This window comes from Pagrus major, chromosome 15 (assembly GCF_040436345.1).
Source record: "Pagrus major chromosome 15, Pma_NU_1.0".
Lineage (NCBI taxonomy): Eukaryota > Metazoa > Chordata > Actinopteri > Spariformes > Sparidae > Pagrus > Pagrus major.
In genome coordinates this window covers 10,330,965-10,344,216 of record NC_133229.1, presented here as the reverse complement: position 1 = coordinate 10,344,216, position 13,252 = coordinate 10,330,965, and the positions used below count along the sequence as shown (strand labels likewise).

The following is a 13,252-nucleotide window of genomic DNA, read 5'->3' as shown; positions in this document are numbered from 1 at the left end:
ACTTTTCAAAATACATAATAAATTATAAGACATTACAAAGATCAGACGAGGCAAATGCTATTTAAAGAGCAGAAACTAAATGTACCTTCTTAATAAAGGAGAGGAAGTCAAGAGGTGCCCTGGGGGGTTTTAGTGGCTCATCTTTTTTCTTCATACACTTGTAGGCACAGAGAGATAATGCAGGTTAGACTTACAAGCACAAGTTGGAATTGAGAGTGTATTTCCGATATGATTCTCTTTTCCGTAACTGATTTATGGTGTTGCTAACACTAAGAGTGACTCTTAATCTGTATGAATGCAATGGGGGCAGCAGATCTGTGGTCTCTTTCCTTGTGCCTTGCAATAACCTAATCGATGTTTTAATTTTTTCTAGCTGTTTTATGTCCAGCTATTCTCAATTTAAGGTTAAGCTTTGTTTGGCCTACATAAATAAAACCATATAGACACCTCAGCATATGAACGTTTTTCCTGTAAATAAAAAACAAAACTCTACTATCATAAGTGTTTATAGTGCAATGTTCTACCACATTTATGGTTTCCATATAGAAAGCCAGATATTTCCTGTTAGGTTCTCTATACATAGATTTCACAATACAGTTTTCATTTTAGCTTTATGAATGGAAAGATCATGTGTTTCGACAACTTTGAGACATATTTCCCCAGCTCAAGCCTGATGGATTTGGTATTTTGGGATCTTCACTAGAATTTAAAATACAGTTATGTGGATTTGAAAAATGTTTTGTTATGTAGAATGACTTTGCTTTTTAACAAACTCAGCAGCTGTGACAAACGTCAGTGATACTGCAAATATTTTAGATATTGCAGGTAATATAACCTGCACAGTAAAGGGCATCAAATGGTCCTGCTGATCTTCCCATAAGCATTCCCATAATTTATATAAAGTGAATGTTAACGTAAATGTTATATATAATTCCTGTTATATGTGATTCCTAGGATCAAACCTGATCATGTAGGCTATTTGAGGTTGTGTTGCCACATTTTTTTACTTGACTCGGCAGTGTATATAGGCAAAAAGATGATTAAATTGTATAACAAAAAACAATAATGTATTTCAATTGTTATTTAATTAAAAACCTCAAAAGTCCAGAGTTTCAGGGGTTTCATTTGTTTTTTGTGTCCACTCTGTGTCAGTACCTGGTGTCGCCGCCAGAGGGCGCTGCTGTTTATTTCTACTCAACGCAGGAGCGGAACACGACGTGGCAAGGAAACAGTTCACTTCCGGTATTTCTTGCAGTGTTGACATCCGTCTCCCACTGTCATATCTTACGTCTGTCAAACCGGACTTCCTCGGACTCTGTAGTATCTTCTAATCCACCATTCAGGCCGGTGTTGGTGCGAGGTGAGAGGGCTGTTATCTTACATGTGTAGCGGGCTGTAGGAGCTCGGCAGCCGGACTGGAGAGATGGTGGCTGGGCTGCTGACGGTGTTCCTCGGGGGGCTGCTGGAGGTCTGCAGCGGCGTCTCGGCAAACAGAGGGGGGTATCCCTCCTTTACAGATGAAGTACCTTTTAAAATCAACTGGCCAGGCCCTGAATTCACGCTGGTAAGCCCCCTCCTTTATTAACACTATAAAATTTGAGGGGATACATTTCCTGTAAGAGGTCAGGGAGATGTTACTGTCACCTGTGAGGAGAGTCGGTTTACTCTTGTCTGTCACACACAACGCTGTAGTTAACGTAACGAAGGTTTTCTGTATTTCAGCCAGCCACAGGTGCACTTTACAACGAGGACGACTTTGTCATCATGACCACAGCAGAGAAGGAGAAGTATAAATGTCTGCTGCCTTCCCTGACAAGTGGAGACGAGGTAAGCGGGATTAACAGGACTGTTACCTGATATCTATACCATGTAGTAACATGAGGCAGTGTGACTGCACCAGGTGTTTCTTCCTCCATAGAGGTAATCCTGAACAGTTTTTACACAGTAAGTTAATTAAAAACACATTAGAGATATTATCACCGGAGTCGTTTACGTATTAGGCAAAGCAGCTCAACTTGTCCCACTGAGTTGATGCAAGGCATTTCTGCCCTGGTTTTCATAACATACTGCTCAGGTGCACATAATGAATGGTATGCAAATACAAAATCTGATATAACACATTATACTCAGTCATTCTTTAAATATTTCCGAGGGCTATACTGCTAAGAATACTCTTTTTATGTGCAGTCTGTGCACCATCCTTAGTTGTATTAAAGCAGCTCATCTGTTACGGCCACAGCAAAACAAACAGCTGGCTCTACCTTGTGTCCAGCAGCATATTAAAACAGGATGTCATACCTGAGAACAAGTTTGCAAAAGAAAGTGAATGTTTATGTACAAAATAATACAAAATTGTACCAAAACTATGGGAGTCTGGAGGCCAAAATGAACAGAAAGATGGAGGAAGGCTGGGCCGGCACTGTAGGACCCAGAACTTCCCTCCCTAAACTAAGAAAAGACATAATAATACATAAACATGAAAAACAGGACTGTTGTCTGTCCTCCTCCACCCTCCCTTAAATATGAGGCAGGGCTAATTGCCTGATGAGCAGCACCTGAGAGAAGGGAAGGAGAACAGAGGAGAAAACACAGAAGGGGGAAGCCCGTAACAATATCTTCTATTGATTTAGCTTCAATCTGTGTCATATGTTTGAAGATTTGGTCATCTATCACATCTGTTACAGTAAGGTTGTACTCAGCAATTTGTGCTGATACAAAGGCATGCATTATACTGTCAGCTATAGCTTGACAACGGAGAACATCAAGCAAAAATCATCAAGGCACGCAGCGATTGCACTCATGTATTCAGACAAGTTTTAAACAATTATTAGAGTATATTATCAGAGTCTTTCATTTGAAAGTCATTAACAGGTGAAACTGAGATTGAAGTGTGAAATTAGCCAACTTAAAGAAAGATATGACTGTAAAAGAAGAATGTGTAGTCAACATGTCCTGGAAGCCTTTGGTGATCTAATAAAAGAGTGTTGCTGTGAATAGCAGTGTGTCTCTTCAGTTCAGCCGTTTTTCTATGTTGAGCTATTGTTTTTAGAGATTCATGATTTGGATTTTTTTCAGCTGATACCAATAACTGATAATTACCTGCTTTTTATGGCCGGCACCGATAAGATAACAGATATTTTAAAAAGAAGTTCATAATCGGTAGTTTTTAAAAAAGATGTAGTGAGCAAAGACAATTTAATATTCCATATTCTTCAAAAATATTTGTTGTGTTAGCATTACAGACTTACTCCCTCCTCTCTGAACCCTTGTAGAACATTTATCGCAAATTGCAATTGTGTTGTCTCCTTCTTCTTCTTCCTCTTCTTGTTTTTATTGGCAGAGCGTAAACCAGCTTCACAGGTGCAGATATTATCACTTACTGCATTAGCTGTGCCATTTCATTGAATGAAAGAAATATTCTCTGCCCTATATATCAGATATAAATTTTAGCCATACAGATAAATGCCGATAATATAAATTTCCCAATATCAGCCCGATATATGTCGTGCATCTTTACTATTTGTTCGTTTTTTTTATTGCTCTCTTGTTCACTGACACACCTCTCCTACACTGCCTTATCTCTCACACTCTTTGTGTGGTGTCTTTTATTTTATCAGGATGATGATAAGGAGTACAGTGGGCCGAGTCCGGGTGAACTGCTTGAGCCACTCTTCAAACGAAGCAGCTGCTCCTACAGGGTGAGACTTCATCAAGTTTCATTTTCAGTTAATTTCCCTCTTTGTCACAGCTTAGGGACTGAAACTGTGTTCACGCTACGTTAACAAAGCGTGACTTAAAATCTAACATTATTTTTACTGCTGCGGTGCTAAAGGGTGTTTGCTGAATTGGGCTCTAACTTGCTCTTGTCTTGCCGACATTGCAGATTGAGTCATACTGGACATATGAAGTGTGCCACGGAAAGCATATAAGACAGTATCATGAAGAGAAGGAGACTGGTCAGGTCAGTGCTGTGAGTGGATAAAATAACGTTCAGATGATGTGAGTGAGAAACCATCACTTGGTAAAGTATGTACTAGAGTTAATCATGTGCTTTCCCCCAGAAGATTAATGTCCAGGAGTACTTCCTGGGGAATATGGCACAGAAGAGCCAGTCGACAGAGACAGGTGAGTTTGTTTGTGATAGTATTTCTATGGTATATTTTCTTAATGTTATTTTTAATGTGCTATTGAGTATATGAGTCTTGTCTTGAGGTGGTATACCTGGGAATTTCTTCTTTTCTTTTCAGATAAAGAGGAAGCAGAAAACGTCAAATCAGCAGCTGAAACAGAAGTTAGTTTTGTACTAAAACTTTAATAACCAACCAGATGTGCCAGGTTGGCTCTCACTTCTCACTTTTGTCATCTCTTTTCTGTTTCCGCTTGTGTCCAGGTGTTCACAAAGAACATAGAAGGTCAGCTGACTCCCTACTTCTCGTTGGAGATGGGAAACGGGACTCCTTGTGTCCTGAAACAGAACGAGGCCCGCTCCACGTCTGTGCTGTATGTCTGTCATCCAGAGGCCAAGCACGAAATCCTGTCTGTCGCTGAGGTCACCACCTGTGAATACGAGGTGGTGGTGTTGACTCCGCTGCTTTGTTCACACCCAAAATACAGGTAGATTTAACAAATTGGCTACATTTAAATGTTGTGCTCAAAGGAATACACCTCAGTAATGGAAATAAGTTGGGAACATTTTCAGCCAATGAGATTCCTGCTCTCATCTTACTGTTTCCAAACTTGACACTTGTCCCTTGCAGGTTCAAGTCCTCCCCAGTGAACACCATCTTCTGCCAGGCTCTGGCAGGCTCCCCTTTGCGGCCTCAACGGCTTGCTCAGCTGGACAAGGAGCAAGAGGAGCAGCTTAAACCGCCTTTCAGTGCCACAACTGAGATCAGAGAGGTAAGATATGCGCAGAAATAACAGAGGGGGTTGTAATGATTGTGAAACCAAGCCCGAAGCTGTGATACAGACTTCTACAGTCTCAAGTTGCGGTCCCATGTTTGGTCGAACTGTTGGACCATGTCCTGTAGTAAGCAGCTTCCTGTTTTTTTAGCTGACTGTGCTCTACACGACGCATTCAGGGGCTGCTCGTAAATAACAGATGTTCAATTCCCATCCAACTTTTTTATTACTTTCCTGCACTTACTTAACGTGTAGACTGGTCTTAAAAGAAGTGATTGTTTTTTATTTATATTTGTTTCTTAGTCTACCTTTAAAAGTGTTCCTCAGTGCTTTTCAATACTTGAAATTGTAGGTGATTTTAATAAACCCCTGGAAAAATAAAATGAAAGGGAGGCATTGTAAATTGTGGATTTCGGTACTGCATGTATCGATGACAGCTGGCTCAATTATATCTTTGTGACACTGTCACAGGAGGAGGCGCCACCAGTGAGAGAAGAGGCCTTCACCTCCACTCACAAACCCATAACTGTCGGAGGGCAGACTCAGGTCACCGTCGGCACCACTCACATCTCTCGCCTGACAGATGACCAGCTCATCAAGGAGTTCCTCAGTGGCTCGTACTGTCTGCACGGGGTGAGACGTGTTCACCTACGTATAGCTCTTGAGCAGTGTTTCATTAACTATTCGGTGGCATGTAATCTTCTTGATATGTGTGTTTCAGGGAGTCGGGTGGTGGAAATATGAATTCTGTTACGGAAAGCACGTCCATCAGTACCATGAGGTAAGGGGCCCTCCTTGCTAGTGTAAGCATGCAAATTTACTTTTATTATCAGCTAAAGATGTTTAACTTTGCTGTAAGGCTGCAACTAACAATTATTGTTTTTTCTGACAAAACAGGCAGAAATACCAAAGTATTTAGTTTATTACATAAGAAAAAGAGAAGTAGCAAATCCTCATAATTGACAAGCTGGAACTGGGTAACTAAGCATCTTTACAGTGATAAAAATGTTCCTCTGTGTTCCAGGAAAAAGAACAAGGGAAGAATATCGTGGTGGTCGGGAGCTGGAACGCAGAGGAGCACATCGACTGGGCAAAGAAGAACGTTGCCCGGTCCTACCAGCTCAGAGATGATGGAGTGCAGAAAGTCAAGTAGGCCATTTATATTTTTGAACTCCAAGCTGACTTTAAATTAAACCGAGACTTGATTTTTCATTTTCTTCTCGACAGGTTGGTTTCCCACTTTTACGGCCACGGGGACGTGTGTGATCTGACAGGGAAGCCCAGACAGGTCATTGTCAAGCTCAAGTGAGTGAACATTCATGTTGGGGGCAGAGGGGAACCACAGCACCGGCTCAATGTCAGTGCCCTGAGCCAACACACGAATAAGACAATACCCCGATGTTTCCCAGTTGATTCACTCCTCTCACTTCTCTTCTCTCTGTCAGGTGTAAGGAGTCTGAGTCTCCCCATGCTGTCACTGTCTACATGCTGGAGCCTCAGACTTGTCAGTACGTCCTTGGGGTAAGTTCACTGAGCCTTAGCTAGAGTGCTTACCTGTACTTTGAATTAATTTGAGAACAAAATAAAAGGACAGTGCTTATCCAAACTGTAACCACTTTATTGTTTAGTCACATCTGGTAAGTTGAATAGACATTTTTCACAGCGGACATTTTAACTTGTCTATCAAAGGAGAAACTAATAGCATAATTAATTGTTGCATTGCTTGGCTAATAAGCTGATAACTGCTGTGACCGAGCCATTGTAAGTGTTGATTAGTTCCACCTGTGCTTTTCCTGCATCACTCAAGTCAAAGCATCTGTCTTGAAAAAAGTCTCTGAATGTGCATCATTTATTTGGGAATGATAAAGAAACAAGAGCACTCTCATGCTATCAACTTTATCAAGATGTAGGTTAGTAAAAAAGACATGTAAGATACAAGACGGACAGGTGCTTTCCATGGGGAGGTCCACTGAAATCTACAAAAAGAAGAACACAGTTTGTTTTCTTTCCAATGTATTTTTTTTTTTTAAATCTTGTTTATTCAGTATTGACATGGCTGCGCCATGTCTTTTTTCATTTTTAGGTTGAGTCTCCGGTCATATGCAGGATTCTTGACACTGCTGATGAACATGGACTTCTGTCAATCTCCAGTTAAACTGACAAAGATCACATGACGGCAACAGCGCATGAAGGACAAAGAGAGAACAGACAGAGAGAGGCTGCACTTAAAGAAAGTGGAGACTTATCATCAAAAAGAAGCCTGTGCGGTGGAGGAAGAGAGACGCCCATGACACTGCGCTAAAAGCCAAAATAAAGGTTAAACTTGATCCTGAGGCTGGACTACATGTAGCTGAGGATCCACGGCCTCGGCCCTGATCCGTGCAACGTGCGATGCTACATCACAGCCTGCAGGCGAGCTCAGACTTTGTGAAAACAGTTAAACAGAGCCGACGCCTCACTCCACCTGGCAGTGGATTTAATTCCAGTGCATCATATCTATGCTTCACTTTGTGTTGATAAATTGCAAGCAAAAGAGTAAAGAATCAGGGGATTTGTAATTATCAGGGGATATTCAGTGAAGTTTTATTGTCTTTAAGGTGTGTATTCGTGTGTGTGCGTGTGAATGTGCGCGTGTGTGTGTGTGTGTGCTTTATGAAATGATGACCTGCTTGACTGCGGCACTTGTGGATCGGTGGAAGAGCGAGTCTGAAAATGTTTTGCAGCAGTGAGAATGTGTGTGGTGTTAATTTACAGGATGACTGAGTGTAACTTATGCATTAGAGGCTGCTGTGGAATAGAAACAAAAGTGAGCGGTTGATTCAAAAATGTCTTTCTAAGTTTGTGTAGGATGTACAGGATGTCTGTGGGTTCCTAGAAGAGGTATTCTGTGGTTGTATGAAGATGCACACTGGGATCCTGTTCACTGCTGTATGACAGGGATGAAACCAATGCATTTGCGGCAAAGAATAAAGCTAAAACATGAGCACCTCATTTTTTGTGTTGCATTACCACAAAGGAAAACAACATTTGACTTGACTGAGATATAAACATATGGCAACATATGTCTCTTAATAATTATGGGTCAATTTAGAGGTTGCATTTTTCTTTTAATTCATTGTGATTAAATATATACGGTGTTATTGCCCTCCTGGAAAGAACATAAAGTATGTTGATCCTACATTGAAGGACATCTACTGTACCAAGTTGCCATGGTAAATGTAAGGCCACCAGGGGGTGCTAATGGTGTGGGTATTTTGAAATCTTGTCCACCTTTTTTTCTTTTATCCAAAAGAAAACAACTGGACCTGTAACAGAATCATCAGAATTTAAGGTCAAATTTACACCGGGGTGTTAAATAGAAGCCACTGCTATTGTATTGTATTTGTATTCCAAATAAAAAAAAACATTTTTAGTTGGAAGGAAAATAGCATCGACTCTGACCTGAAGGCCTGCAAAACTTAAAGGGTAACTCCACCAATGTACACATTAAAGTGTGTTTACAGGTCTAGGGGAGTACTACTTGCATTGTGGGTAATGTAGGCGCCAAGGTTTGAGAAGTAAGAAGAATGTGGATTTTGAAAAGGCAGATCTGGTTGTACTCTCAACAATTTTGATCATTTTGTGCAGAATTAGTCTTAACAGTGTGACGGGAGCCCGATGCAGACAAGTGGACTGCTTTTCAAAAACCTGGTGCCTACATTACCCACAATACAACTTAGCCACTGAGTGACATCACCGGAGGCAATTTATCAGATAACGTGCAGTTTCCTCTGGAGCCACAAAAGGCTTTATACTGCTTGTTTCACATATGCAGTAGTACTCCTCACGACCCCCACACTTAATTGTCCAAAATTGTATAATGTAATGAAAACCAGGTCATGCTTAAAATCTAAGCATGTGGATAAAGTATTTTGAAATGCTATCTAATGAAAGATTTGCAGTTCACATTTATATAAATATATTAAGAAAATAATGCTGTGTAAGTTGTGAGACATAAAATGCCTGAGGTATCATCACTTTATAGGTCTAAGATAACATAAATATGTTTTCACATTCGGCAACTCCAACTCCAGCGTAGAGAAATGAGACCTGAACAAGAACAAAACTATCGATTATTTTCATTATCTATTAATCTGCCACTATTTTCTCAGTCAGATGTTTTGGGAGTCTGCAAAAGTCTTGTTTCGTCTGACCAACAGTAAAATCTGAACATGTGAATTTTACTATCGTCTATGGCAAAGAAAAGGGTCAGATGCTCACATTTTAAAAGCTGGAACTAGCAAAAGCCTGACATTTTTGAGAATAAACGATAAATCAATCATCAAATTGACTGATTCATTTCGTCTGATCTAGGGGTTTTCAAAATCTGAGACGGTGGGCCTCCCCTCAGACAAAACTTGGAAAAAAGCACCCCCTCTCTCCTCCACTTAGTTTTGCTCATTCCTGGATGCTTATGGGATCATGATTGTGTTCTTTGATCCAACTGACGCTCAACATTTAAGCCAAGATAGCCTAATACTGCTGCTGGACATACCTTCAGACTACATTGAATACATTGAAAAAGGTTTGTCCTAGGGCATATCTGACTCTCAGAGAGTGAGAAAACAGTCAAATACCCCCCAAATTCTGCATCTGTGAAATATCTTCAGCTAAATCACCCACATGTAGGCTATTCTCTGCAATATTTTGATAACTAATGTAACAAATAGTGTGATATTTTTCACTTCCATTCACTCTGAAAACCTCTGCTCTTATCGACTCATCTATTAATCATTTTTTATGTTGTTAAAAAAGTAAAAGCACACGTTCGCTGCACTTGCCAAACATTTATTGTGTTGAAAAGTGTATGAGGTTCACAAATATATTTTTTCTCAAGAAGCAGAAGTCCGTCAAAGTGCAACCACATGCCATCGGCAGCCATGTGTGGGCCTGTGCAGGGTTTCACAGCAGCTGGTATCAGTGCTCAGCAACTTCCACCAGAGAGGAGAGCAGCAGTGAAACCAGAGACTGCAGTCTTTGGCTGCGATGAAGACCTACAGAGTCTTGGGTTATAATGGCACATGCGTGTGCGCAACACGGGAGCAGATTTATGTGTAAATGCAGCACCTGTAAAAGATAAGTCAATAACAGTAAATCTTTTTTTTTTTTTTAAACAGACACTTTCGTTGCAATTCTATTGCTTGGTTTGAGCTTCCATGGCAAGGCTTATAATTCAGATTCTTTAATTTATCCACTCAAGATAACATATTTCCACTGTAGAAGAAAACAAACGTTAATACAGAATCCAAATACATAAAATGGGCTGTTTTCATCTTCCTCTTTTGATTCACATTTGATCTAAAGCCATGGCGAGAGTGTCCAAACCTCACTGTGGAGCAGCTCTTTGATCAGACCGAGGGAATGGGAATCTGGTGCACTGAGGTGCTTTCAAAGTCTTGCAGGGCGTCCTGGTGAGTGTGGTAGTGCATGGCTACATAAGACTTGGCAAAAGCAAACGTCTGAGAGCTGACAGGCTGCAGGCTGGTAGGGGAGCTGGGCCCCGCAGAGGGACTGCTGTTGTATATGCTGTAGTAGGGCTCAATGCGGGTGTTGATAGGTGTAGAGGTGCTCGGCGGGCGGGGCTTGCGCACACCTGTCGCCTTTGGACTGCCCGCACAGTCCCTGGAGTGGCTGGGCCCGCAAGCCTGGTCCACCAGCCTCCTTTGCGGCTTGGGCGACAGGACGTAGGCCGAGTTGGTCTCATGATGGGAGGATTTATTGCGATTGACTTCCAGGCTGCCCTTCCCCATCGCATGCAGGCGAGTCTTTTGCTTGCAGCAGAGAAAGCCCAGTGCCGCCCACTGGACACAGCAGAGCACGCGGCGGCGGAGGCCTGCGCTGTTGCGCGAGTACACAAATGGATTGATGCCCGACTTGAGAAAAATGAGCACAAAGCCGCACAGTTCAAACTGGTAATGTGCAAAGCTGCTTTCTGGTGACAAAACGTCCTGTGCCAGTGAAACTCCCATCGGCAGGCAGCAGAGCAGCACAGAGAACACTATGACTACACAGGTGACGACCGCCTTGGAGTCTTTGGCTGTGGCCAAGTTGACTGTAGACACCAGCTGACAGCAGGTGGCTCCTTGGGCAGCGCCGGGAACAAGAGGCTGGCTGGTCTTGTTGGCATAAGAGTGTGTCTGAACATTCTGCAGCTTGTTGTATGTCTGGTTACGATACAGAGAGGGGCCTTGAACAGCACACTGCATGCTCTCAAAGCCTGCTGCGATGAGAGGTGGTGGGGGCGGAGGGCACGTGGCATCTACAGTGATGATGGGACATTTTCTCACTTGTGCATTCTTTCTCAGCGTCTGAGCAATCATCAGATAGGACACGGACACCACGGCAACGCAAAAGGCAAAGTCTGCCAGGTAGACGTACAACACGACCCTGGCCTGTCCACTTCCGAGGCCAAAGTGAGGCAAGCAGGGTCCGTCTCTACGCGGGTACGCCCGCATGGTGAGCAGGGCGGCCATGGTGAAGCTGGATGTCCACAGCAGGGCGGTGAGGGCCAGCGTGCAGGGGAAGGAGGCGGTGCGGTTGGGCTGCTGCCCCAAAACCATGCGCAGTCTGTGCAGAGCAATGACAGCAACCGTCTCCAGGGACATGATGATGAAGCCCGAGCTGGTCAGGTGGAAGGCGAAGCAGAAGCTCTTCGACACTCCATCCCCTCCACCTGCGTCCAGGAAGAGCACCAGCGCGAACATGGGAGCAGTCACGCAGCAGATGAACAAGTCACAGAAGGAGAGGTTGAGGATCATGAAGTCGAAGTTGGTGCGGAACTTGCGAAACACCGGGTCGAAAAAGGACAGGAACACCACCAGGTTGCCGTAGGAGCCCAGGCAGAAGATGAAGATGAGGAGGAGGGAGCAAAAGGTCAAGGTAGCGGTGTGGATCACGGCCCAGCCTGACAGGGTCGGTGTGCTCAGGGTGCCATTGAAGTTCTGCTGTCTTGGCACGTCCACCAGGTCTGATGGTGTAACAGTGGTGTTCATTGTATTTTTAACAATTTATAAGGATGCCAAAGTCTTCGATTCCTCTGTGAAGGAGTACGTGATGATCACAGTATCTGCTGCCTCCGCCATTGCTGCCACCTTGGTAGAGTGCTACAAAGGATACAGTCATATATTAGCTGTTATACTGAGCAGAGCACATTTAATACAGTCACAGCTGATGGAAGGGAGCAAGGCATGGTTAAATGACCATAGAGTGTAAACAGGCACACACCTAATGAGAGGCTGCGATGCACTACATGCTAGGCACAATCTACAGGAGGCTATAGCTATGCACCACTGCATTTGGCCAATTATACCTTACTCCCCCCCCCTCTCTCCCCCAACACACACACACACACGCACACACACACACAGTCTGCTGATATCTAGAGGAAATATGTACATCAGTATTGATCAAATGTATCCAGATTTGAAGGCTCGGATGACAAAACGTAACCTACCATCTGTAATCGACCGTGCGTCCATCATCTTCATCACTTGATGCAGCCCGTCTTCATTTTTAAAGCAAAAATGATGGTAAGTGAACGCACCGCGGAGGGGGAAAAAAACCGTATTTTAACATCAAATCATCGGAACCACAGCAGAGCGAGGACAAACACGGACACAAATCACGTTCCCTCTCATGTCTGTGTTAATCTTTTAACGGCACATTGGTTTTTTTTTGTCGGAGACGTATCCATTCTTGTACAGCAGCGAGCGACGGCCGCTGGACGTGCGCTGAAAAATGAGTATGAAGTCACTGCCTACGTATCTGGGCATGAGCATAACCACTGCATCCAAGAGGTCCGTCCGTCTCCACTCACCTCTCCTCACTCAGACTCGGTGAGCAGGGCGAGAAATGACGTGTTTCGGACAGTTTTTCCCACATTACACTGTCACGAGATCTGAAAGAGCCCGTTACACCGCGTGAATAATTAAAGGAGCAATTAAAGGTGCCACGGAGGGCCAGGAACACGTTTATACTCATTATATTCAAGTCTGACTTACTGAAATTAGTTAATTGTAAAAAATAATAATAAATCAGGTTAGACTTCATGTTAATAGTTGGTATTTACCAAGCAATTTGAAATGTCTTTGAAATTACCCCCCAAATGAACACAATAATTACATAAAAATAACCCCAATATTATTGAGAAATAATACAATATTTTTTCCAAGAAACTTCCAACTGGTTTCTGCCTAACTTCTGCTCATAATGCCATTTTAAAGCTGCTGTAAGTGATATATTTGTATTAAAATGTGCGTTAAATAGCTCCATATTCCGACAGTAATCAATGTTATATCTGTATTTCTGTATT

At 42.8% G+C, this 13,252-nt stretch overlaps 2 protein-coding genes across 5 annotated transcripts; one reads left to right on the top strand and one right to left on the bottom strand.

Moving 5' to 3' along the window:
* The first annotated feature begins 1,235 nt into the window (after positions 1 to 1,235).
* On the top strand, positions 1,236 to 7,885 carry erlec1 (endoplasmic reticulum lectin 1). Of its 4 annotated transcripts, none has more exons than XM_073482323.1 (14): positions 1,236 to 1,564; positions 1,723 to 1,827; positions 3,618 to 3,698; positions 3,884 to 3,961; positions 4,065 to 4,125; positions 4,248 to 4,291; positions 4,391 to 4,614; positions 4,758 to 4,899; positions 5,374 to 5,535; positions 5,624 to 5,683; positions 5,927 to 6,051; positions 6,130 to 6,207; positions 6,348 to 6,423; positions 6,986 to 7,885. In XM_073482323.1, exons 1-14 carry the CDS (start codon positions 1,424 to 1,426, stop codon positions 7,055 to 7,057), a joined length of 1,449 nt encoding a protein of 482 aa, XP_073338424.1. In that variant the 5' UTR covers positions 1,236 to 1,423; the 3' UTR covers positions 7,058 to 7,885. The 4 variants fall into 4 exon arrangements, with proteins under 4 accessions (XP_073338424.1, XP_073338422.1, XP_073338421.1 ...); XM_073482321.1 differs by having other exon boundaries at positions 1,274 to 1,564; positions 4,062 to 4,125; XM_073482320.1 differs by having other exon boundaries at positions 1,328 to 1,564; positions 3,884 to 3,970; positions 4,062 to 4,125; positions 6,986 to 7,152.
* Positions 7,886 to 10,087: 2,202 nt separating this feature from the next.
* Positions 10,088 to 11,933, bottom strand: gpr75 (G protein-coupled receptor 75). The gene has a single exon (XM_073481270.1). It carries the CDS (start codon positions 11,931 to 11,933, stop codon positions 10,290 to 10,292), a length of 1,644 nt encoding a protein of 547 aa, XP_073337371.1. The 3' UTR covers positions 10,088 to 10,289.
* Positions 11,934 to 13,252: the final 1,319 nt, after the last annotated feature.